This window comes from Prionailurus viverrinus, chromosome B1, assembly GCF_022837055.1.
Source record: "Prionailurus viverrinus isolate Anna chromosome B1, UM_Priviv_1.0, whole genome shotgun sequence".
Lineage (NCBI taxonomy): Eukaryota > Metazoa > Chordata > Mammalia > Carnivora > Felidae > Prionailurus > Prionailurus viverrinus.
In genome coordinates, this window is record NC_062564.1 from 171,132,656 (window position 1) to 171,159,801 (window position 27,146).

Consider the following 27,146-nt stretch of genomic DNA (forward strand, 5'->3'; position numbering starts at 1 on the left):
ATTTGGAATCCAACTGTCATGAACCAAGAAAAACAAAGAGTTAGTTTAAAAGGACTGAGCCTATCAAAAAGTTGGCTTTAAGAAGTCTATAAAGGAAAATGTGAACCAACTCTTGAGCCTTTTCTTCTCCTCTAACAGGAGTTCATTTTTAGATTCCAGCAGAAGTATCTTTCAATTTTCTTATCACTTTTCTAAGAAACAATCTCCTTCAGATTTTAAAAATACTGTACTTTATCTCCTGTCACATCAGCTCAAACTCAATGCAATCAGTTGTCCTATTTGCACTGCACCAGAGAAAGAGCACTCCAGAGCTAATCCCTCACACAGGAAAAACGGGGTTCCTTCTAAGAATCCACCTGAATACCACCTTAGAAGATACACATGTCCTAGAATAATCACTACCAAGAATCCTTCCAAACTTTTAGCAGCTCCTTTCTTATCCTTAATACCAGATCCAGTAACAACTTTCCTCTCTGAATATTAGAAGAGGACTGCTCATTAAAACAAACCCTGGAAAGGACCTCCTGGATTTATAAACACATGCCTTTGGTATACTATCTACTGAACTACACTGTCATTTAGCCTGTGCAGATTTCTCCTAATCCTAGAGAAATTCCAATAAGGTTTACAGAGAAACCAGTTGTCTCTGCAACTCAATTTACAAATCTAGGTACCACTGTTGATACGATAACCCAAATTCTCAATATGCTTTTATATTACTGTGAAAACTCTAAATTTTAAGAAGCTGAACTGGATATACCTTGTACACCTACAAAATGACCACGGAAAAATTTTAAGTACCATTCTTCTACACACCTGACAATGAAGGTGAACGAACAAAAAGAACAATTTTATAACTGGTGTATTTAGGTTGATTTAGGCACTCTTTGTAAAGAAAAAAACAAAACAGAGCCCATGACCTGAATAAGGCCACTCCCAATTGTGGCCTATATTATCATTTAGCCAGAAAGCAAACATTAACAGGGTACTACTTCCAGCTTTTCAACATCTCAATTATTTTTTAAATGTACTCATATTTGGAAAATATTTGTTGAGTTCTGGGTAATTACGTATTAAAAAGGGCCATGGAATTCGGGTCCTTAGTTTTACAGGCCACTTTGGGTGGCATTTAACCTTCCAACAGGGGCTGTGAAACAACTGTGGGGGCGGGGCTACTTGAGGAAAGAGTGCCACCTACTGATCATATATATACATAACTGTCGGTGGTTACTTTCTCCTTTGACGTTTTCATTACAGAATTAAGAATCAAAATTGGGGCGCCTTGGTGGCGCAGTCGGTTAAGCGTCCGACTTCAGCCAGGTCACGATCTCGCGGTCCGGGAGTTCGAGCCCCGCGTCAGGCTCTGGGCTGATGGCTCAGAGCCTGGAGCCTGTTTCCGATTCTGTGTCTCCCTCTCTCTCTGCCCCTCCCCCCCGTTCATGCTCTGTCTCTCTCTGTCCCAAAAATAAATAAACGTTGAAAAAAAAATTAAAAAAAAAAAAAAAAAAAAAAGAATCAAAATTAGTCTAAATTTGGGTAGCTTTGAGGCTCGCAGATCCTAGGGGGACTTGGGTGGGCATGAGTGGGAGATGTGTTTCAGAATCACTATATTAATCAAAATAAATTCCTCAGGATTGGATAGGAGTCTTTAACCACAATCCCTCAAAGCTAATTTCATTCACTCTGATCTCAAACTTTAAAAAAAACCTAAGTCTGGGGCGCCTGGGTGGCGCAGTCGGTTAAGCGTCCGACTTCAGCCAGGTCACGATCTCGCGGTCCATGAGTTTGAGCCCCATGTCGGGCTCTGGGCTGATGGCTCAGAGCCTGGAGCCTGTTTCCGATTCTGTGTCTCCCTCTCTCTCTGCCCCTCCCCCGTTCATGCTCTGTCTCTCTCTGTCCCAAAAATAAATAAACATTGAAAAAAAAAAACAAAAAAAAAAACCTAAGTCTCCCGGTTCCACTTATCTTACTACATATACACTCATTTTCCTTTCCAAAATGATTAATATTCATATACTAAACATACAAGCCTACTCAGAATTTTTCATCGTGATTTTTAGAAAGAGTATTCAGATAGCTTTACAATTCAGAGTATAAAATAGACCTCCTAAGTCTTTCCTAACTTCTGGTATAGTATCAGCATGCCTTGATTTTCCCTGTAAGGGAAGTTTCTAAATATCTAAATTTAATTACTTACTTCCAGGAGCATCTACTTTGGTGAATTGTATTGCAAGAAAATTTAAATACAAACTACAATTTAAGAAATTTCTCTTTGGACTGATTACGAAACAGAGTTTAAATTCATGAGGAATCAAATATACAAAAAGAACACAGAATTCTTGTTCTAACAAAAGTAGGTTTTGTGTTAGGCTTCCACCTGTCCAAGAGGGTTCAATTCAAAAAGTGCTAGAAGGACAACAGCACCACACCACTTCCTAAAGAATTAGATATCCTGGATGTTAACGCAACTTTTTCAAACCTGGAAGTAAAAATAGGTTCACCTATGCTACAGTTTCTCCTACTTCATTCATTCCATATACTGCTACTTTATTTCCTTAATTTTAATTTGATAGGTGTACATATTATGCTGTAATTTCAGATGCCAAATCAGTTGGTTCTACATATTCATATTGCAGAATTCCTAGCTACAAGCTCATGCAAACTAAACATCTAGTAATGCTCAAATTGTAAAATTTACTTTTTCATGAGTTGAGTATTTTATTTAAAAATCAAGCCTTCCTTTAAAGAACAGTCCAATATGAGCATAGCAGAAATAGAATCCTGTTATGTGATTAAAAGGCTCACCTTTTAAAGCACAGAATGTTCTAAATTATAAGTTTTACTGTTAAAATTCTTTTTGTTAAGACCAACATGAAATCATTTCCTTTAGATAAATCTTTTTCACCAACAGTAATTTCCAAACTGAAGAGGAAAAACTCAAAGGCATACTTATTGGTCATTAAAAGTAAAAGACAATCAGAGTAAAAACAGCTCATTAAAAGAAAATTAATAAATGGAAAAAATAGTGAAATCTGATGAGTTCTATACTTTAATAGTATTGCTCCAAGGCTAATTTCTTAGTTCTGATAAATGTTGTAAGATTTAGGATAAGGGGAAGCTGAGTGAAAGGTAGACAAGAACTCTCTGTACTATTTTTTTAACTCTTCTATAAATCTAAAATTATCTCCAGATTAAAAAAAAATTGTAGACAAAAAACTAGTAACTTAAAAATAAATATACCTTCAGCTGCCAAAATTTCTTGATATAATTCAAGACTTAATTTTTAAAGACATCATTAGAAATCATAATATACTGTTTACTTAACATTACAGCCACTTTATTGCTCTAGAAAATTAGTTCTTAAAACCATCAGATTATATATATAATGATAACGAGGCTAGCCACACACCCACCCACTCAATCAACTGTATTTCATGAGGCTGCTTTTCTAACTTAGTAGATAAATATTACAAAAATACAAAAAAAGTTGGCTACAGTTGAGCTATCAAGTAGATCTCACATTTCCAGAGATGGGAAAGTTGAATAAACTGAAAACTGTTACTGACAAGTTACTAATGAATTTATCTGAGAAATCCAATTACGTGCAGACAGAAGAAAACTGGTTACAAAAACCATTACATTACTGTGTACTAAAATTTTTGCAGTGTTTTAAACATTCCCAATCATGCAACAGTAATAAAGATCAGAATGAATTTTATAAAGAAGTTGACGGCAGCTCAACAAACAGGATTTAACATATTATACTCCCAATTTTACCTATGCGTTATGAAATTAAAATACACAGTTTCCCCCCCCCCAAGTCCTCTCCAGCCCCATCCCCAACCAATTATCTTACCTATAAACCTCTCCATCTAACCTTTTAAATCAGATTTCATGGGTAAGTATGTAGTCTACAGGATAATCTTCATTATTATTTCAGAACAGACACCAGGCACAGGCATATATTCAATCTCCAGTTATATTCCTTTCAAAACACATCTGAACTGCTGCCACTGCCTGTTAAATTCAAGCCTAAGAAACCAAGAGAACTGGCAGTCAAGAGTCTCATCTAGGTAATTCTAGAAACTATATTGATGCTAATATTCTACATGTCCACATTTGTAAAAGTGTTTCCTATTTGAGAAAGGTGACTTTACGGATCTCTGCAAGGAAAGCTGTGGAACTACTGCTTTCCAATGTAAAACAGTTGTGACCCCAGATATTTACCCAGTTGGCTAATAAGCTTAACAGTTCAGCCTTTCTAAAAAATATTCAAAGCCACATTAAGTAATTATGGAAATAAAATTCTGGAAGGTCAGAGCGTAAGATGCATGCAGAATTTCTCTCATAATGGTACATCCAAAATAAACCCTAACAAAGCAGCACAAAATCAATCAGTAACAATTTGAAATTAAATACAGTGGTAAATGCTTCTTTTAAAATCATCAACCAAAATTACTGAATGGCAAAAGAATACTGTCTCAAAATATAATGAATTCATGTATGTTAATATTACCATGATGAAATCATGCCAGATATAAATTCAGGGTACCCATTAGGTTGAAAGAAATTTTAAAGCTACTTTTACAAGAGAAATAAATGTACTTCATGATAAAGGCACAGCAGCATTTAAAAAATTTTTTGATACATTTATCACACGATAGAAACTTCCTTAATCATTAACAACACAGAAGAGTAAAATTTTCTCGGGGAATTTTTTTCAAAGGCTTGATTTAACATGCCAGAAAAATGATTACTTTTCCATTGATATGCATTTATGTAAATTATGTAAATTGGACTGAGGTCAGTTTTACACCTGGAATTAACAACCCCTAGCAGAAGTACCAACTGCTAATAATGCTTATTTATATTATATATAACTTAGCTGGATGTTAGACTACGCAACTGTTGGTGCCAGTCTGCTTATAAAAGCAATACTCTGGAGACAAAGTCTTCTCACAAACAGTGGGCAAGCAGGTTTCATTATCACATGTTCAACAACAATCCTCAGTTCATTGAACAAGGTCCTGCAAGATAAAATAGTTTTCTTTCAGAAACCAAAGGAAAAAGAATACAAAGCAAATGCTGATGAAGGCATTTCCCACAGCCATTAAAGAATCTGAGGTAGGGGCGCCTGGGTGGCTCAGGCTCAGGTCATGATCTCGTGGTCCGTGAGTTCGAGCCCCGCCTCAGGCTCTGTGCTGACAGCTCAGAGCCTAGAGCCTGCTTCCAATTCTGTGTCTCCCTCTCTCTCTCTGACCCTCCCCCATTCATGCTCTGTCTCAAAAATAAATAAAACATTAAAAAAAAAAATCCGAGGTAAAAGAATTAACTACAATGTGTAGGAAATACACAAAATAAAATTCTGAAAATCAACATTTGTGTCTTTTGTTTGTGTGTATGGGGGAGGGGGGTTGAGGGAGTTTATTTAACAAAAGCACCTAATAAATGGTGACCTCTGAGGGCTGGGATTAGGAGTGATTTATATCTTCTTAATAGAGTCACACCATCTTCATATTACCTTAGGTAAACTCAACTAGTTCTAAAAAAAGAGAGCAAGGAAGTGAAAATTATATACCATGGGCAATCCCACCTACCATTTTCCTTAAACTACTGCCTTACACGTAATGCCTCTCAGAGCTTTCCCATCTATAAAATAGGAATATGTACTTCCTGAAGTCAGTCATGGTGTGATTATTTAAATGAGACAACACAGAAGATGTTCAATGAAGGCCATTTCCCAGTTGGATCACTCCACTCATCAAACCAGCTTATTTACCTTCAGACTGAAGTCCAACTCCTTAATATCTAATGCCCTCCTAGTCTTAACGTTTGTTTATTTTTGAGAGAGACAGAGAGCGCACACGCACACACACACACACACACACACACACACACACACACACACGTGCAAGCGGGGGAGGGGCAGAGAGAGAGGGAGACACAGAATCTGAAGCGGACTCCAAGTTCCGGGCTGTCAGCACAGAGCCCAGTGCGGCACTTGAATCCGCAAACTATGACATCATGACCTGAGCTGAAGTTGGACACTTACCCAACTAAGCCACTCAGGTACCCCCGCCCTCCTGGTCTTAATTGAAATTTCTGCTTCGTCTCCTCCCACTCTCTGCCATGACTCCTATATCCCAGTTATGTTGTACATTTATTTCCAAAGAGGTTGTGGACTTTAAACTGTGCTTGCTGCCTCCAGAGGACCCCTTATCACATACTGTACACATCACACACGTATTGTACACGCTAGCAGACACAAAATCATGTATGTTGGCTGAACCGTAATTTTTAAGAGATTCTGAATCATCACAAGTAATTCTTGACTATTCATTTTTGAATTTTCACTTATGTGCTGACTCATTCTACATAAAGACAATTGTGTTCTACCTTTCTGTATCTTCAGGGTTATTTTGCTGGTTAGGAAAAAGTAAAAATCGTTTTAAAATAGGATGTAACATGCTCTTACACAAAAGCAGGAAGAAAATTTGGAAAGACGCACATTTATCCAAACACCTGCCCTTCTTGTGTCTATCTTTGGGACAGACCCATTACACACAACTCTCCTAGGTTCCCGGGCCATAAACTTGAGGGCTTCCTTATCTTGGTCTTCTTCCCTAACCCCTAACTTCCTACCTCCTAAATATCTTTCAAATGTATCCCCTTTTTATTTTACCACGGAATTAGTTCAGGCTCTGGACTAATCACAGTCTCCAAATCAGTCCTTTTGTCTTCTTGGGGAGCCTGTAATACATCTTCTGGAATATTTCTAAATCAGATTGTATCATGTTCCCAAACTCTCCACAATATGAACTTCAAATGCTCTTCCTCTCTTGAAATAAAATCCAAACCCTTTCATGCTCTAGTCCCTGTCTTACCCTTCTAGGCACAGATCTTCATGACTCCCCTATACACTTCTTAATTCAAGCAACATGCCCTCTCAGGGACCCACGTACCAGAACTCAGACTTCAAAAGACCTGACTTCTGTTATCACCTCTTCAGTGAATTCTCATCTGCCTCCCTCAGTTTTCTGAGCTTTCACAGAGCCGTCATCATCACATTGACCTACTCAGCTGTATAATTCACTCAGCTCCAAGTCTCTACAAAGCAGGTACTTTAATCCTACATAAAGTTGTTATCACCAACACACAATCACTGTCTTCTGAATAAATGACTCAAATAAAACTAGAAGGCACCTTGAAAATACTCTAGTCAAATCTCTCAGATTACAGATGAGGCCTAAAGAGGTCATGGCTTGTTCTAGTCACAAGGCAAGTTCTTTCACTCCTGGCTCTATCTCTGGCATAATCTATACCAAGTCACAGAGCTCCTTTGGAGCAGCACTGACAACAGAAGTGTCAGCGATGATGAAATGTCCATCTGTGCTGTCCAATACAGTGACCATCAGCCACACTGGCTTTCAAGCACGTGAAACTGGTTAATATGACTCAGGAACAGAGTTATAAATTTTATGGGTTTTAATTAATTTGTATTCATACAGTCAGATGTGGCTGGTGGCTGGCCAATCTACAAAGGACTGAAACCACTAACTTGAGAATGAATATCGTAAGTGAATATGGTACAACTGGCAAATATAGTCTCAAAATCCCTAACAAAAAAAAGTGTAGCATAGAAAATATAGTTTGATAGGATGTTTATCAATGTTTATAAGCTCAAATATTTCCCATTACCTTTCTACTGTTTTGATTTGTTTTACGTGCTTATGGGAGATCTTTGAAAATGTTTACTAACACATATTTGCGTTACCTGGATCCTCTGCTATCCGTTCCTTTTTTATCCCACGGGACACTTCTAAATCTGTGTGTTAATCCAATTTAAGGCTATGTGGAGAAAATGGGAGATGAAGAGGGTATAAAGAAGCAGAGAAAGATCTGCTGATGGAAAGTGGATATTAGGGCAGGGAACTCAAAGATAATATCCGAAATGAACACATGAACTAGAAAGAAAAAGGACAAACACTCATGGAATCAAGTAAAACTGAAGGTTTACTGGTGACTAGGGACTCATTAAGAATCTACGTCTGTGGGCACCTGGGTGGCTCAGTCGGTTAAGCATCCGACTCCTGATATCTGCTCAGGTCGTGATCTTGCAGTTGTGATCTCGCACTTGTAAGATCAATCTCCACACTGGGCTCCACACTGAGCACTGAGCCTGCTTGGGATGGTCTGTCTCCCTCTCTCTACCCACCCTTCCCCAACTCATGCCCTCTCTCTCTCTCTCTCTCAAAATAAAGAAATAAACTTAAAAAAAAAAAAAAAAAGAATCTGTGTCTGAAGTAAGCTCTATTTTAGGAAGTACTGTAAGACACTAACAGAGCATAAAAGCCCCTCAAAGGACTATCAGAATCACAGAAAAAGGAAAATAAACTATGTATTAAGAACATAACAATCTTCCTGAAATCATTACTACACTATATGTTACCTAGCTTGGATTTAAATAAAATTAAAAAATTAAAAAACTATATATAACAGAATCTAAGCTCTTTAAAACATTACTTCATTTCACCCCCAGGAGCTGTTCTTCTCTACCAATGAAGAAATTAAAATTTAAATAACTTGCCTAAAGTTACACACCTGGAGAATGATGGAGACCAGCATTCAATTTCAGTTCTTTTTACTTTGCTTGTGAAAATACAATAGGGATTGTGCTAATACACTCATTGTATTTCTGACGGATTCTACTACACGATGATTTTATTTTTTAATGTTATTTTTGAGAGAGAGAGAGGAGAGAGAGAGAGAGAGAGAGAGAGAGAGAGAGGAGAAAGAGAGAGAGAGCCGGAGTGTGAGTGGGGAGGGACAGAGAGAGAAGGAGACACAGAATCAGAAGCAGGCTCCACGCTCTGAGCTGTCAGCACAGAGCCCGACGTGGGGCTCAAACCCACGAACTGTGAGATCACGCCCTGAGCCAAAGTTGGAGGCTTAACTGACTGAGCCACCCAGGCACCCCACACAATAAATTTACTTTAAATTTAAAAACAAAAACTATGTTAACATTAGTCTCTCAGTAACAGATCTAAGCAACTACTGAAGACAGCTATTCATTTCAGATTAACTCTAATTTCTGAGATCGTCATGCATAACTGTATCATTTACATCTCCATTCCTGAACATTACAGTGATTCATTAAAATATTTCCCTGCCTCCTCAATTTTTCCACTCTAAACTATTTTGCACAAAGCTATCAGAAGAATATGATCATGCCCAAACCATCATTCCCATACATCTAAAAGATAAATTCCAAACTTGTTATCCTGAAATCCAAGAAGTTTTATGATATAGCTCCAATATACCTTTTTTTTTTTTTTAATGTTTGTTTATTTTTGAGAGAGACAGAGACAGAATGTGAGTGGATTAGGGGCAGAGAGAGAGGGAGACACAGAATCCGAGGCAGGCTCTAGGCTCTGAGCTGTCAGCACAGAGCCCGATGCGGGGCTCGAACCCATGAGCTGCAAATCATGACCTGAGCCGAAGTCGGACGCTCACCCAACTGAGCCACACCTGGGCACCCCTCCCTTTTTTTCTTTTTATACCTTTTTAATCTTAGCTGCAACCACTCACCATTCAGAATCTGCATTATAGTCCAACAGTTCTATTCAATGCCCCTTAAACATGGCTTGTTCTTTCTTGTCTCTGAACTTGTGCTCTTACTCTCTTCCTACCTAAAATGCGTTTACCTATTATGACTATTCAAAGGTTTTAATTCTTCTTTAACACATTAAAATCTCTGTTTTGTGAAACTTTGATGGGCTGTTTTATCTTCTGGCTCATTGATTTCTCCTTACCTTGGACTATACTATTGATATGACAAAGCAAACGTAACAATTCATCACAATGGTTTGTGAACACTGTATCCTGAACTATTGTTTCCTTATTATCTGATGCATGCTTTTGCTTCTTCAATTAGGGAAGTTCCTTGAGACTGGGACTCATGTCTTAAACATCTTCAAATTCCTTAAACTTGAATACTATTTTAGTGGAGGTCAAGGTAAATCTGGTCTACTTACCAACCCTACTAAGGCCTGGAACTTGAATTTACCAAAATAACACTTGCTTCTAAACATAAAAGCTAAATAACTCTTAAAAATTATACATACTATATTTCACAGTACTCTCAACAAATAAAACATTTAAACTAATCACCAGCTTACCGACAATATGGATTTCTTCGAGAGGAATACCGAAGAGTAAGAAATCTATAGTAGATAAAAGGCTGGAGCAAACTCCCTTGACCACTGAAATAAACAAATACAAGGGTAAGAAATATACATTATCAATTCATACATATACTTTCAAAACTTAAAGGCAATTTAATTGAGGAATGTGTCTTCGTTCATTAAATGGTCAAGATAATATCTATCAGGTCTAAATCAAAGTTATTCTTAAAAAGGAAATAAAAGAATGGCGCCTGGCTAGCTCAGTCAGTAGAGGATACAACTCTTGATCTTGAAGGTGTGAGTTCAAGCCCCAGGTTGGGCACAGAGCTTACTTTAAAAAAAAAAAAGGAAATACAAGAATGTAAATGATTGGTAAAAAGTAAAATGTTATTGTTTAAATTTTTACAAACATGTATTTATGTATTACTTTTAAAAAGTTTAAAAGCTATTAAATCAGAAAATGTATGCTTCCATAATTACCACTAATAATTGATATCAAACTGTGAAACTTTATGACATAGTAAATGAAAAGTGGTTCATTTTATACAAACAAAACAAAACAAAAAAACCTGTAATTATACAGGTCTCTAGTAAATTTACATAGCCTATTCTAACTATTTTTCTTGGTTAAAAAGCACAATTACAATACCCAAGAGCCATATACTTATTTATGAAATTCTAAATCAAGAATTTTTTTCCCAGGAAAAACTATCTGAATTAAGACATTCACTGCAAATAACTACAAATTAAATGTATCAACAACCTAATGTGGGTAGTTAGGTAGCAAAGCTAAGTATATCATCTTTACTTGATGGAGTTAGGATGCAACTACCTAAAATCTTGATTACGAGAACAATACAGCAACTTTGAAGACTGCAGAGTATAAAACTATACGTATTATTACAATGGTATTTTAAAACATTTTTTGAGGAAATACATTAAAGATGCTAAACGTGGCTTTTTAAAGTTAATTTTTGTCTTTTCTTTTAAATTGTGATATTACTTTCATAATACAAATTTACGTGATTACAAACTAAGCACTAAACTAAATGTGTTACATCCATTTTCCCCAATAAATCCCGTGACAAATCTTTAACTCTTCAAATTGAAATAAACACATACTATAAAAAATACAGAAAATAAAATTCAATGAAAAACAAATGTTCCATCATCCAAGTTAGCTTCTTCCTCAGAGTTACAGCTCAGTCTCTAAAATATCCTTCCAGAAATTTCCATGCACAAGTGTGTATAATGCCAACACTAATACAGTGCTCAGTTTACAATTCACTGAATCCACTTTACTGTAATATGGAAGTGACATTATCATTCCCATTTTAAAGATGAAGAAAGTGAAGCAGAAAAAATATACACATATGCCCTTAAATACACACCCCCCAAAATATAAAAAGGGGAACACCCTACACAATTCCTAACAAACTTTTAACTTATTATATCTTGGAGACCATCCCCTTTCATAACACATAAATTTACCTCATTCTTTTTACAGATTCAAGCAGTTCATCTTATGCATTACTACAATGTAACAAACTCTCTACTAACAAATAAATAAAGCTACTAGGACCTTCCTTTTATCTTTCTTTACACGCATATTTGTGTACATGAGGTAAACTCACAGACTTTTTACATTCATTTTTAAATACAAAGCTTGAAGCAATACTGTGAAAAAAGCAACTTAATGAAGCCTTCTAATATTTAGATTGTGCTTCTATCATGAAGGGGTCATCTAAGGAATAATGATTTTAAATTATTTTTAATTTCATAGTTTGTGTTAAATGCAAGTGACATACTTAGAGCATCACTAGCTTTCCCTACTAGTGACTGAATAAAACCGTATAACCTACTTTAATTTTTTAGAAAAACAAAGTGATTCCTCTAATATTTCTGGTAAATTCTCATCTCTTTTACAACAATCTTGAAAAATTAAAATCATTTTGTTTTAAAATTTAAATGTTGTTAAAAATTTAAGTTTATTTAAAAAAATTTTTTTAAATGTTTATTTACTTTTGAGAAAGAGAGAGAGACAGTGCAAATGGAGGAGGGGCAGAGAGAGAAGGAGATGCAGAATCCTAAGCAGGTTCCAGGCTCTGAGCTCTCAGCACAGAGCCCGACGCGGGGCTCGAACCCATGGACCACGAGATCATGACCTGAACTGAAGTCAGATGCTTAACTGACTGAGCCACCCAGGTGCCCCAAGTTTGTTTATTTATTTTGAGAGACAGAAAGGGCATGCACATGTGCAAGCACGAGGCAGGGCAGACAGAGAGGAGTGAGAGAATCCCAAGCATGCTCTGTGCTGACACTGGGCTTGATCTCACAAACCATGAGATCATGATGACCTGAGCCGAAATCAAGAGTCAGAAACTTAACTGACTGAGCCACCCAGGCACCCCTAAAATTTAAGTTTTTTATATGTGTAAAATCAATGCTCAAAAGGCTAAGTTAATGATTATATCAATTAGAGTCCAAATCCCCAACACTCAATAAGAAGTCTTCCCCTGTGCTATTCCAGACTTTACTTAGATTATATTATCTAGCTTGTGACCCTATAACCTGAGCAACATGTGGGATCCTGGAGTTTCCAGAGAAAAACATTACTTAAAAGAACAGATGTATTTATGAAGAAACCTGTAAAACTTTGTTTCTAGCTTATAGATTGCTAAAAAAAACAGACATGCAAAAATCTCACCAGTTAAAGGCAATGAACGCTAAAATGAAGTATCTCATAAACAAAAATAAGTTTTTTCAAATTAGTAAGATTATGGAAAACATAATACAGACATCTTAGATGACAATCTGGCATGGTCTAATAAATATAAAATGCACTTAGTGCAGCCTCAACAAAATCATTTCTGGTTTAGAGAAAACACTGGCAGAAAAGTATAAGTAGAACAGTAAAAAAGAGGGGCGCCTGGCTGGCTTAGTTGTAGGAGCATGTGACTCTTGATCTCAGCATCATCAATTTGAGCCCCATGTTGGGGGTAGAGACTACTTAAATAAATAAAAATTTTAAAAAAAAAAGTAAGTTTACTGCATCAATATCTGGAAAAGCAAGTATTTGGAAACAAATGTTTCCCCATTAATAGGGGAAACAGGTAATAAAATGCAGTTTATTAATATGACCAAACGCCACAAAGCCATTAAATGGAACAAACCAGAACTGTATCCGTCAACATAAAGGTCACGAAAAAAGCAAGATGCAGACAAATGAGGCATTATGGCACTTCTGGTGTAAAATAAAAACTAAACCCCACCCCCATAATATGCATTTTCTATGTATCTGTAGAAACATTTAAAAGTACTACATGCATATACACATACCAGAAGGAGAGTACAGAACTGCAACAAGGATTCACAGTCAAATGATATTTTAGCATTTATCTATCATGTCCTACTACTAGAGAAACTAAAAATTGAAAAAGCAACAATCCAGGCAGAAATGTAGTTTCATTTTTTTCCCCAATTCAAATTATTTTTTCCCAATTTGGCTTTGAAACTAGTCACTTTTTTCCACAACAAAGAAAAACACATTACAGAGACAGAGAAAAACTTTTGACTTGGTAACCAAAGTTTATGTCATCCACACTTATCCTCCCATTCATTCATTCATTATTTATTTATTATTGTGATTAGCCGGTGCTCATCACAAGTGCACTCCTCAAATCCCATCTACTTTACCCATTCCCCCACCCATCTCCCCAGAAATGTAGTTTTAAAACTTAAATGCAAGAATCTTGATAGGAAGGGTCAGTATCAGTCTGATCTTCTAATTTTTAACAGGACAACTTTCTTTATTCATGCATTACTTGTATAATTAAAATACAAACAAAACACAGAAGTGACATTAGGCTACTATTACTACCAGACTAATTTTTCTGCAATCTTTCTAGAAGAAAAATCATCTAAATAATGGCAGAATGCACTAATCTAGGCTTCCCAAGACTCTTTCAAAGACAGTGGTTCTTAAATTCATTTTCGAAGTGTTAAGTGGTAAATCACAAGGAACGATAAGACAAGTTCCCAAGTTTACCATAATGTCTCAGATTCTCTATAATAAAATGAGAAAAATGGTTGCTAATATTAATCTTGAACAGATTTAAGCAGGATAAAATTTGAGTTATTATATTTATTATGATCACTTAGTCATCTGCCTCCCAAAACCAATGTATTTTTATTCTTACCTAAAAAGCATAAAAACTGTAGCAGGCATCAAGAATATTTCATTACAAGCAATGAATTTCAGAATATTCTGTTGATTAGCACTTAGTTTATCCAAGATAGATCTCAGCAAAGGTAAACTATTTGAACCCTTCGCCTAAAACATAAGAAAACAAACATTAGAAATAATGAAGCATTTTTTTATGTAAAAAAATTTTTTTTAATGTTTATTTTTGAGAGAGAGACACACACACAGAGCGTGAGCAGGGGAAGGGCAGAGAAAGAGAGGATACCCAGAATCTGAAGCAGGCTCCAGCTTCTGAGCTGTCAGCACAGAACCCGACGCGAGACTCAAACCCACAAACCGCAAGATCATAACCTGAGCCGAAGTCGGATGCTCAACCGGCCTAGTCACCCATGCACCCCTCACAGCATTTTTGATTATTCAGTTATTTTCTTTCTTCAGATAAACAGTATAGCCAACAGGCAAAACAACTAAAAGAAAATTATTTTGGAAATGGTAATATGAAAGTTTGCAAAATAAGGTAAAAGTTAGTGTATTTTCCTGCATTGCTGTATTTTGTGTATTTGAAAAATTACAAAGACAACTTCAGTAGTAAGTCATTTTCATGCCTTATTTTTTGTAAAAAAGACTAGATTATTGCACACACACAAAAATGGTGGTTATTTCTATCTAACCAGTCTAACAAAAACTGACTACTTAGTAATACAGTTAAGGTATTTGTGACTCCTTAGCTAAATAAAGGCAGAAATTACAGAGCCCAATTACCACTATGACCAAAGAACTACAGGAATAAAGAAGACAGCTGGGATGCCTGGAGTGGCTCAGTCGGTTAAGTGTCCGACTTCGGCTCAGGTCATGATCTCACAATTCATCAAGCCCCACATCGGGCTCTGTGCTGACAGCTCAGAGCCTGGAGCCTGGTTCAGATCCCGTGTCTCCCTCTTTTTCTGCCCCTCACACTGTCTCTCTCTCTCAAAAATAACAAATAAAAAACATTAAAAATTTTTTTTAGAAAGAAAAGAAAACTGTCAACACAAGGCAAACATTTGTATGTTTTAATTCAAATGTCAGTGCATATGCAGTCAATCTGCCTGGCACACTTAACTTGGGCTTAATGTTCCAATCCAGGAATAAGAAAATATTTTAGGAATATTTTAGTTCTGAATATTAACATAAAAGAAATTCAACACACTCTACTTACCCGGTATGTTAAAATTAAACAATGACAGAAGAGGAGATCTCTGACGACTTACCAAACCTAAAACATAGATTTTTTTTTTTTTTTTTTTAAACAAAAAGGTCTATTTCAAACTTCAGAAATTCCTCTGGAAACTAGGGGGTAATCTGCAATACAATCCTTTACCTACAAAATCCATTTTGTGAAATTTAAATACAAAATTTCAAACTTAAAACTTTCAAATCACTAATAATTTACAAGTTTGTAGGGAATGGAGGAAACTTTTATGACAAATGCCAAAACGTCTTAGAACTCAAATTCATGCCAACAGTCTGCAATCCAGAAGTCAAAAAAACACCACAGCTTTACTTACATCAAGGACCTTTTTCGTATATGTGGCAGCATGAAGCAAGGAGAATAACAACACAGGAAAAATACTCACTGAAGAAAACAATTAAGGAAAAAATTTAATGTTTATTAAGTACTTTGGTATTATGCCCAATATAGATCTGAAATGGCACCTGCAAAAATGACTTCAGCGGTGGCTTTTGTTTTACTGATACACTTTGCAACCAAATGAAGCTTTTAATCTGTAAACAATTTCAGTTTCTAAAGCTCAGTTTTTTTATGAAAAAAATTAAAGTGATAAAAGTTTCCTTTTCTATTAGATAATAAAATATTGTAAACAATTACATTGAAATCTAGGCCACCTCAAAGCCTTAAGTATGACAGCTTTTAACTCCACAAGGCCATCCTGGACAAAAGAATTTGCCTTCAAATTCAAAGACAGTCTTCTGTACTGCTTTCCTCACCACAACTGCTTAGGAAAGAGTGTGGGGAACAGTTTAAAATGTACTTCCCCAGGGGTGCCTGGCTGGCTCAGTCTGTACAACATGCAACTTGATCTCGGGGCGCTAAGTTTGAACCCCACGTTGGGGGTAGAGTTCACGTAAAATAAAAATGAAAAATAAAACTTTAAAAAAGGACTCACCAATTTTCCTCAACTAAAGATCTTGCATTATCTCTTTCCTATAAGATCCCCATTATCTCTTTCCTACAAGATCCCTATTATTTCAAGATACCGTACCTATGAAGCTTGTACAGCCATGTGTTCTCAACCTTTACTGAATAAAACGTGTGTATTTGGGGTTGTGTACAGTTAATTCAAAGTCTCATCAGTTTAATTACAAACATATTTAAGTTCAATTGTTTGCCTTTATGTCATGGATAAATATACAACTTTCATTCAGCTTTTTGAAAAATGAAAATTGCTCAAAAGATCCTATCTATTACCCCAATTTCTGCCAGGTCAAGAAAAACGAGAGCAAAAACACTGTCAAGTATTTTCCTAAAATGAAGGGAAATACAAATCAAAACCACACTCAGGTATCACCTCACGCCAGTCAGAGTGGCCAAAATGAACAAATCAGGAGACTATAGATGCTGGAGAGGATGTGGAGAAACGGGAACCCTCTTGCACTGTTGGTGGGAATGCAAATTGGTGCAGCCGCTCTGGAAAGCAGTGTGGAGGTTCCTCAGAAAATTAAAAATAGACCTACCCTATGACCCAGCAATAGCACTGCTAGGAATTTATCCAAGGGATACAGGAGCACTGATGCATAGGGGCACTTGTACCCCAATGTTCATAGCAGCACTCTCAACAATAGCCAAATTATGGAAAGAGCCTAAATGTCCATCAACTGATGAATGGATAAAGAAATTGTGGTTTATATACACAATGGAATATTACGCGGCAATGAGAAAAAATGAAATATGGCCTTTCGTAGCAACGTGGATGGAACTGGAGAGTGTGATGCTAAATGAAATAAGCCATACAGAGAAAGACAGATACCATATGGTTTCACTCTTATGTGGATCCTGAGAAACTTCACAGGAACCCATGGGGGAGGGGAAGGAAAAAAAAAAAAAAAAGAGGTTAGAATGGGAGAGAGCCAAAGCATAAGAGACTTAAAAACTGAGAACAAACTGAGGGTTGATGGGGGGTGGGAGGGAGGAGAGGGTGGGTGATGGGTATTGAGGAGGGCACCTTTTGGGATGAGCACTGGGTGTTGTATGGAAACCAATTTGTCAATAAATTTCATAAAAAAAAAAAAAAAAATCCTTAAAAAAAAAAAAAAAAAAAAAAAAAAAAAGTATTTTCCTAAAATGACAGAGACTGTTCATCCATCATGAAGGGCAAAAATACTCAGCCTAAAAGTATCTGCAGTTTCTGGGATGCCTGACTGGCTTAGCACAGCATGTGACTTGATCTCAGGGTCATGAGTTCAAGTCCCACGTTGGGGTAGTTTACTTTAAAAAAAAAAAAAAAAAAAAAAAATCAAAAAAATTTTTAAATTACCCTTATTTAAAAAAATTATTTGCAGTTTCTAGGAAATGAACCATTATATTTTTCTACATTAACTGAATGCTTGGTGTGATGGGAAATTGTGATTACTGTAACACAAAGAGTACCAAATTCATTCATTATAACTCATTAGATCCAAAGGTCCCTAATTTCCAACTGGCAAAGATGACAGTGATCTACACCCAAGGTTTACAAAAATCCTACCTCTCATCTAGTAGTTCTCCAAATTAACATCCTAACCAATTCTTCCCCAACACACACAAGAATTAAGTAAAATGCCAACTTCCTCAGTAGAGATCATGTATATATAGCTTTATACTTTATTATTTTTTTTTAACGTTTATTTATTTTTGAGACAGAGAGAGACAGTGCATGAATGGGGGAGGGGCAGAGAGAGAGGGAGACACAGAATCGGAAGCAGGCTCCAGGCTCTGAGCCATCAGCCCAGAGCCCGACAGGGGGCTCGAACTCACAGACCGCGAGATCGTGACCTGAGCTGAAGTCGGACGCTTAACCGACTGAGCCACCCAGGCGCCCCAATATAGCTTTATACTTGTTAATCAATCATAGATCACTTTGGAACTGATGAAAGCTACAACTCTCTTCTCTAAGGCTATTGTAAAATCTTGTTGCTTCTTAAATAGTTAAATTTAAACTCTGACACATATCCTAACTTAAAGCCTGATTCTGCAGAAGCAGTGCAAGTAATGAAAACAGAACCTTGAAGGGAATCAAGACATGTTGGTTTTAATCATGGCTCTGACACTAACTTCACTTCCTAGGTCAAGTGTCATCAAAGCTACAGATTTTTTTATTTTTTATTTTAAGAGAGAAACAGGCAGTGCATGTGAGCGGGGCAGGGGGAGAGAGAGAATCTTAAGCAGACTCCATGCCCAGTGCAGAGCCCAACACGGGCTCCGTCCCACGACCCTGGGATCATGACTTGAGCCAAAATCAAGAGTCAGATGCTCAACCGAGCCACCCAGGTGCCTCAAAGCTACAGATTTCTAACAAGTTTTTACTTCTAACATTCTATAATTCACAAATCCTTAGAAGAGATTCATAATCTTAGCTTTAAATGTAACTTTTAAACTATTCAGAAAATAAAAAGGGTGAAAAGTCTACAAGTACCTATCATGGCTAGACATCAAGGACAGCATCACCCATGTAAATGCAAAGATCAGAACACAACTCTGTAATATGACTTTGGGCTCATCTTTATTTACTAACATAATACCCAACTACTTTTAAGAATCAGATTAGTATTGGGGTGCCTGGGTGGCTCAGTCGGTTAAACATCTGACTTCAGCTCAGGCCATGATCTCGGGGTTCAGGAGCTATCTGTGCTGACAGCTCAGAGCCTGGAGTCTGCTTCGGATTCTTTGTCTCCCTCTTTCTCTGCCCCTCCCCTACTCACCTCTGTGTCTCAAAAATAAATAAACATTGAAAAAAAAATTTTTTTTAATTCAGATTAGTATTGGGGCACCTGGATGGCTCAGTAAGTTAAGCATCTGACTCGATTTCAGCTTAGTTCATGATCTCACAGTTCATGTGTCTGAGTCCTGCACTGGACTCTGTGGTAACAGCATAGAGCGTACTTAGGATTCTCTCTCTCTCTCTGTCTCTCTCTCTCTCTGCCCTTCCCCCAACTCTTTCGCCTCACAATGAACATTAGTAGATCAAAGGTCCTATGGTAAAGAAACCTACTGAAGGCCGTTTGATCCAGTGCTTCTCAAACATACTAAAGTCCTCTTCCCCAACCCTCCCCCATGTTTTTAGAAAACCACTTATCACCCAACACACTTTTGAAATGTGTAAACATACAATTCCAAAGGAGTTCTTTAATCCTCATTAGCTCAACAGATACCCATGTGTCCTTATTTTCTCCTCTATCCACAGTAAATACTAGTATTTTTATTGTATTAATTATCCAATTCTCTCTTAAATAGGTTATTTCTTAATGAATTTCCATTTGTTTCTAGCTCACACGGAGTTGAAAGAGCCGAGGATTCTTTTTTACAGCAAGATATATGGGCACTTTCCCAAAGAAGATTGAATCAAATAAAAAAACCTTAAATATTAAAATAAGTCCTCCACAGTCCTGTGCTTTTAATCTGAACTTCACACTATCCATTGCCAACAGAGAGGCTTACAAGAGGCAGGAACAAAGACACAAAATTTAAAATCCCCACACCAGCTCTTCAAATTTAGACTTTACATTTTAGAGTCAGAAATTCTTACACTAAATGTATCTTCATTCAAATTAAGTGCCAACAAACCAACCAACCCAGGCTTCATGGAACCCCTTACTGTCGAACCTTCCCTACTGCAAAAAATAATCAGAATCGTCTATATGCTTCATACGCGATTTCCTCATCAAGAAAGCACAAAAAGGATACTTGTAACCGGGTAGGAATTGACAAAGATGAGTGAGTACAACAGGTAGTGGCAGCTGTCTTCCAATAAAGCCTGGGCCAGGAATGCTCTGCTTAACTGGAAATGTGGTAATCTCTGGTGCAGTCTCAGAGCACTAGTAAGAGCATTTGCCAGTAAAGCACGCTGGTAAAAGCTTGCAGCCTCGTGCAACCTGCAAATTACCAGAGGAGAGGTTATCATGAGACTTAACAACTACCATGTCTCTTCCTCCTTTGTGGATTGCATCATCATTGCACAACACCTAAATCTCTTCCATGTCAATAGAAAAAAATTACTTGAACCTACTATACCTTCTCAGAAGCAGCACTTCATATACATACCCAATTGAATTTTATAAAGCAGGCGTTCCTCCTATTAGGTTAAAGTGTCAAATAGGCAAAAAATATGAACTCCTCTCATCCCCACACATCCATTTTCTTTCTGATTTTCAACTTGATGTCAACTTTCACAAAGCACACGATATAAAATATTCCTTCAGTTGGTACTACTACTGGGTTATCAGTGCCTAAAGGAGACCTGCATTTTATCTGTCCTTGAAACTCTTGCAGTTTAACAAGTCTTCCACATAAAAGGTAGTCCATAAAAACCGACTGAACTGAGTATCAAAGGCAGAAATCTGTGTAATACATACCCAAGAAGTGGCAGAACAAACAAGGCAGAGCAGTAAACTGTGAACAATCGAGAAAGCCACATGGCCGTGTCCAGTTTATTGGTCATCATGAATTGCTAAATTTAAAAAGAAAAATATTGTAGTGAACTAAACCTGCAAATTATCTAAGAATGAAGATTACAGTTTTACTCCTATTCAAAATGTCTTAACAGCCCTGTAGCAATTATTTAAAATCAAAATGAAAACTCTTAGGGCAGCTGTTTCACATATACGCTCAGTAACACATCCAAACACCTTATGGCTTTAATGCAGAAAGCACCAAAGTACTTAAATAGAAAAAAAAAATAATTGATATTTTAAAAAATACAGACTAGTTGAGAAACCTTTGAACTGAAATTTAACTACAATTGTCTGTATTCCTTCAACACTTGTAATACTGGCTTCATCTTTTAAAAGAATGCTAAATAAGAACTAATTGCTCTCAAGAGAACCATAGTGTCTGTTCTTAGAAAAATCTCAAATTCAAATAGGTAGGTTTAAGATTTGAGTAAAAAGGCATTACATAAAGCCACTTTGAATTAAATGAACCTTGCAAAAGGAGAAATGTAAAACCATGATAATAGTCACTCACTACTGAACTTACTGGCCTGTGGATAATTTGCTTACGTATAAAGAAGGGCCTGAGATACTCTGTCCAAAACGTGGCTGTCAAATGTTAAATAGCACCTGCCTCTCCAATTTTATGACTTTCTTCATCCCCTGGAAACCGCCCCATACATCTTACCCTAGTTTCAATGGCCCTAGATTAAACTCCCATATACCACTTTATTCTCCATTTTTTCTCAATCTTTCTTTGCCCTTGCTGCATTTGCCAAAGATGTATCCATTATCACTAATGGGATAACTTAAAATCTGATTTCTCGGGGCGCCTGGGTGGCGCAGTCGGTTAAGCGTCCGACTTCAGCTAGGTCACGATCTCGCGGTCCGCGAGTTCGAGCCCCGAGTCGGGCTCTGGGCTAATGGCTCGGAGCCTGGAGCCTGTTTCCGATTCTGTGTCTCCCTCTCTCTCTGCCCCTCCCCCGTTCATGCTCTGTCTCTCTCTGTCCCAAAAATAAATAAACGTTGGAAAAAAAAAAAAAATCTGATTTCTCATTAAAAATGTGTCTTGTATTCAAATTCTTAAGTGGCTTTTACATTTTTTTGATAGAATCTATGTTAATTTTTACATCAAGGTTCGACACAAACATACACGGATATACAAGTAAACAGAAGCTTCACAAAACATCATCCTTCCTATGTGTGACGGCTTTTGGTATTTTGTATTCTATTTAATGTTTAAGAAATACTTAGTGTTTCCACTATGCTGATTTCACAATTCATTTACGAATCTTAATGTGGAGTCTAAAAACACTACTCTAAGCAATCTAACTTAATTATCTTTTGAAATACTATATAAAAAGCTTTTGAAAAAAATGCAAGTACATTTTAAAATCCAAAGATGTTTTACTGCATGTCTTTATAACAATATGCAGGTAATTTCAGAAAAATCCCTTTTTTGGGGCACCTGGCTGGCTCAGTTGGTAGTGTCTGACTCTTGATCTCAGGGTCATGAGTTCCAGCCCCACGTTGAGTGTGGAGCCTACGAAAGAAAGAGGGAAGAGAAAGAAGGAGGGAGAAATGGAAAGAAATAAAGAAGAAAAGAAAGATGTCTGTTTTATTCTAGCCAAACCTACTACATTGTGACTCCTCTAAATTTAAATGATCACAAGTAGCCAAGTGGAAGAACGAATCTAGCTTACTGTACTCAGTTTCTCCACAAATATTCAGACTGAAACTTAATTTTACAACATGTTCTTTAAAATCTAGGGGCATGGGGCACCTGGGTGGCTCAGTCGGTTAAGCGGCCGACTTCGGCTCAGGTCATGATCTCAAGGTCCATGAGTTCAAGCCCCGCGTCGGGCTCTGTGCTGACAGCTCAGAGCTTGGAGCCTGTTTCAGATTCTGTGTCTCCCTCTCTCTGACCCTCCCCCATTCATGCTCTGTCTCTGTCTCAAAAAAAAAAAAAAAAAAAAAAAAAAAAAAAAACCTTAAAAAAATAATAAAATAAAATCTAGGGGTGCCTGGGTGGCTCAGTCGGTTGGGTGTCCAACTTCGGCTCAGGTCATGACCTCACAGTTCATGAGCTCAAGCCCCGCATCGGGCTCTGTGCTGACAGCTCAGAGCCTGGAGCCTACCTCGGATTCTACAGCCTACCTCTGTCCCTGTCTCTCTCAAAAATAAACAAACATTAACAAAAAAAAATTTTTAATAAAAAAATAAAATCTATTTGTTTAGGGGCACCTGGCTCAGTCAATGGGGCATGCGACTCTTGATCTCCAGGTTGTGGATTCAAGCCCCTTGTTGAGTATAGAGATTGCTTAAAAATAAAATCTTTAAAAAAAAATAAAACAAAACTGTTTAGGGTGTTTATTCTGCAATAAATCACTGGTCTCTGTGTTTCATTTTGAATACTTTATATATCTCTCTTTTAGTACACAATAAAAAAGGTTTAAAAAAGTATTGGTTTATACTTTAAGAGACAACAATCTAACCATGTTATAGTCAACAAATCTACTTAGGTGGAAAAACTATTCACACAGTCTCAAAGTATCATGCCACAGAATAGTTTTCAACTACAAAAGAAAAAAAAGTATTTTTACAGTGGAGAATCTGGTGGATACCACTTGAACCAAATAATCAAACTTAGTATCTGCAATGACGGAATAAATCAACATAAAATGCTTCTTGATATATACAGTGCACTGAAAAAGGCAGACTATCACTTATGTAACAACAATCGTGCCAAAATGTTCAACTTGAATCTAGTGACCAGGGGGAAAAAAACCCAGACAACTTCAATTTGAGAAGCATTCTGCAGAACAAGTCTGGACTCTTGAAAGTCAAAAATGGCAAGAGGAAGAAGGCAAGGGAACTATTCTGGACGAAAAGAGACTAAAGGCCAGTAAAAGCAATGCATGCTTTTAGATTGAATCCTGGATGAGGAGGAAGACACTTTAACACACAACTGAGGAAATCTGAATATGGATTGTAAATAAGGTAACAGCATGTATCAGTGTTAAATTTCTCAAATTTAACTGCAAATATTGCCACAATGGCTGCATCGTGGTCATGTAAAAGAATACTTAAGTATGTATGAGTTGGCCATCATTGTGTATGCAACTAATTCTTAAATGGCTCAGCAAAATCAAGAAAAAAGAAAATTTGTGTATATAAGTGGAAATGTTGCAAAATGCTTAAAAAGGAAAAAGAGACAAGCTCAATTCACACATTCATAGTGTTTAAAATTAGAGAGCAATACAAATAACTATTAAGCAGATCTGCATGAGCTCTCTTCGTTAAAAAAAAAAAAAGGTACGGATAAAATGACGAAAAGAAAAAAAAAAGACCCCTCCCCCCTCACTGCGTAATTTCCATATAATGGCATAAAACGGGCAGAGAGACGTTCTCTCCTAGCACGCCTGTGCAGAATGAGGCCTGTGTCACGGCACCACCTCAGGTGGCATCTTCAACCTTGGAACCTAGGACAATTAGAGACCGAGAGGGGGGAAGAGGCAAGGCGGCCCAATTTCCTTGGCATACAGGTGAGGGTCACCTGCTCCAGGCCAGCCCACTGTCGCTACCAACAAAAAACTTGTAGCTTCCTCCACATCTTCGCTCTCAAGATCTCTTCTCTCTACGCTACCCCCACCTCACTCACTAAGCCCAGGCCCTTTAAGCGATGAGCTGAAACGCCTCGGAACTGAGCAACACTTCCTGCTCCGTTCTAACTCTTATAAACCAACCCAGAAGACCCTGCTCGCTCACTTACCACTGCGCCCGCCCCTTGGGGGCCGTTCGGGGCCGTTTCTGCCATGGGGAGATTCGCACACGCGCCTCGGACGCTGCAATCGGTAAGGGAAGAAAAGGGATGTAAGCACGGGGCCACGACTCCGATAACCGGTTTCCCTGCACCGTGCAACGAGCCCGCCGCGCCCTAGGGGAACTCCGAACCTCAACAGAAGAAAAGTTTCGCCCGCTCCGGTGCAGCGAACTGCTTTAGGAGCACCCAAAGGGGCCGGAAAATACCTGTACGACACTGCCAAGAGCAAAGCCGGGCTTCTAGAAAAACCGGAGAGAAGGCGGAGCTTCGGAGCAAGACCCAACGGCGCCGATCTAACACCCCCGGCTCCAGGTTCTTGCCGAACCTGGAAGTGCTCCTTTTACTTCCGTGGGGAAGAGGCGGTGACAAAGAGGTGAAACCGATAGCGGTGTCTTGAGGCATGACGGGAAATGTAGTTTTTCTTATTTCAGTTTCGCCTGTCCTGTACTCCAGTTGTGGAAGCTAACAAGGGAGGGTGGCGAAGCAACTTTTCCCGCTTCTCCAGCTCCCAGACGGTCCTCTCTGTCCCTGTCCAAACCCCAAAATCTCTCTGCTCTTTTATGCAGAAGCCGTAGAAATGTCTTCTTTGCTGTTTAACTCCGCAGGCTCGCTAAGCCCTGTGGTCCTAATTATAAAAATTTTCAACAAGTACTTAATGAGACCTGCTATGTGACAGGCCCCAATGCTTGGCATGGAGGGTAAAAAAATGAATATGACACAGATTGTGGGAAAGACAAACCGAAATCACAGCATAGTGCTTGTGTAATATGGACAGAGGCCACAGTGGAGGGTACCTAAATCAGAAAGAGTCTGGGAAGGTTTCCTGGAAAAGGTAATTCTGGCCCTAAATTTTGAAGGACAAGGAGAAGTTGGCTAAACAGGAGAGGGAATTCCAGATAGAGCAACAGAAAGTTCATGAAGCAACAGGACAGAGTCAAGGAACTAGTTCAGTATGACTAGAATGAAGGGATGTATGTGTTGGGGGAGGGGTGGGACAGAGAGAGGTGGATTGTAAAAGATTTGGGATAGAGGGGTAGGCAGATGTGCTAAGGAGAGGATCTGTACTTGACCTTGAAATCCAGGGAATCATGGTACAATTTTAAGCAGAAGTAGTGATATCATGAGATTTAGAACCATCACTCTGGCAATAGGATAGAGGATGATCAGAGGAGCAAACTAAAACTCAGAGGATTAGTTGGAATGTTTCACATACTTACAGGAGAAATAGCCAATATCCATGGGCAGTCCAGGTGCTAGGCAGTTAGCTGACAAGTCAAATGGTGCCCTATTGAAGCCATGTAAACTTGTTTTTCTTTTTTTTTAAGTTTATTTATTTATTTGAGAGAGACAGACAGTGCAAGTGGAAAAGGGGCAGAGAGAAAGGGAGACAGAGGGAGGGAGAGAGAGAGAGAGAGAGAGAGAGAATCCCAAGCAGGCTCTTTGCTGCCAGCACAGAGACAGATGTGGGGCTCGAATCCTTGAAGCTATGAGACCATGACCTGAACCAAAACCAAGAGTAGGACACTTAACCAGCTGAGGCACCCAGGCCCCTAAACTTCTGTTTTTCTAAGGTCACTTCCCAAGTTCAGGTCCTCATGATCTACAGCCTGGGTTATCTAAAGCACCACCTTCACTGCACTCTTCATATATCATTTACTCCGTATTTTTGTAGCACTTATCATTCCCTAACAGTGCTTACAAATACTTAGGTACCTATCAGGAGTGTGTGTGTGTATGTGTGTGTGTGTGTGTGTGTGTGTGTGTGTGTGTGTGTGTGTTCATCTGTCTGTCTGTCTGTCTAAGGTTGGGCTGCCATAACAAAATACTGTACGCTTACACAAAAGAAATTTATTTCTCACAGTTCTGGAGGCTGGAAAGTCCAAGACCAAGGTGCTGGCAGGAAAGTTTCATTCTGAAGCCTTTTTTCTTGACTTGTAAGTGGCTGCCATTTCATTGTGTGCTCACATGGCCTTTCCCTGGTAAGGAGAGGGAAAGGAGAGAACTCTTGCTTCCCTTTAGTTATTTATTTATCTAATTCTCAAGGTAGTTAACATACAGTGTAGTATTGTCTTCAGTAGAACTCAGTGATTCATCACTTACACACAACACCCAGTGCTTATCCCAACAAGTGCCCTCCTTAATACCCATCACCCATTTAGCCCATTCCCCACCCCCATCAACCTTCAGTTTGTTCTATATATTTAAGAGTCTCTTATGGTTTGCCTCCCTCTCAGTTTTTATCTTATTTTTCTCA

At 37.9% G+C, this 27,146-nt stretch overlaps 1 protein-coding gene across 3 annotated transcripts; it reads right to left on the reverse strand.

Annotated features, from left to right (window-relative positions):
• Window positions 1-1,822: 1,822 nt before the first annotated feature.
• Window positions 1,823-25,259, reverse strand: TMEM33 (transmembrane protein 33). 3 transcript variants are annotated; one of them, XM_047857282.1, is made up of 9 exons: window positions 25,099-25,259; window positions 24,842-24,914; window positions 20,995-21,089; window positions 20,327-20,514; window positions 15,936-16,003; window positions 14,384-14,517; window positions 10,179-10,262; window positions 4,907-5,027; window positions 1,823-4,032 (listed from the first exon to the last, which is right to left on the reverse strand). In XM_047857282.1, the coding sequence occupies exons 2-9, from the start codon at window positions 24,884-24,886 to the stop codon at window positions 4,027-4,029; spliced, it is 741 nt and encodes a 246-aa protein (XP_047713238.1). In that variant the 5' UTR covers window positions 24,887-24,914; window positions 25,099-25,259; the 3' UTR covers window positions 1,823-4,026. The 3 variants fall into 3 exon arrangements, with proteins under 3 accessions (XP_047713238.1, XP_047713236.1, XP_047713237.1); XM_047857280.1 differs by lacking the exon at window positions 1,823-4,032 and having other exon boundaries at window positions 4,629-5,027; XM_047857281.1 differs by lacking the exon at window positions 1,823-4,032 and having other exon boundaries at window positions 4,629-5,027; window positions 25,024-25,136.
• Between the last annotated feature and the right edge of the window lie 1,887 nt (window positions 25,260-27,146).

What these genes read in the sequence shown, in the direction of transcription:
- TMEM33 (XM_047857280.1), bottom strand. Translation starts at nt 24,886, where the DNA reads ATGGCAGAAACGGCCCCGAACGGCCCCCAAGGGGCGGGCGCAGTG. An exon ending in CCCAAGGGGCGGGCGCAGTG is followed by an intron (nt 21,090 to 24,841) that starts GTAAGTGAGCGA and finishes TTTTAAATTTAG; the next exon opens with CAATTCATGATGACCAATAA. An exon ending in CAATTCCTACCCGGTTACAA is followed by an intron (nt 16,004 to 20,326) that starts GTATCCTTTTTG and finishes TGTTTTCTTCAG; the next exon opens with TGAGTATTTTTCCTGTGTTG.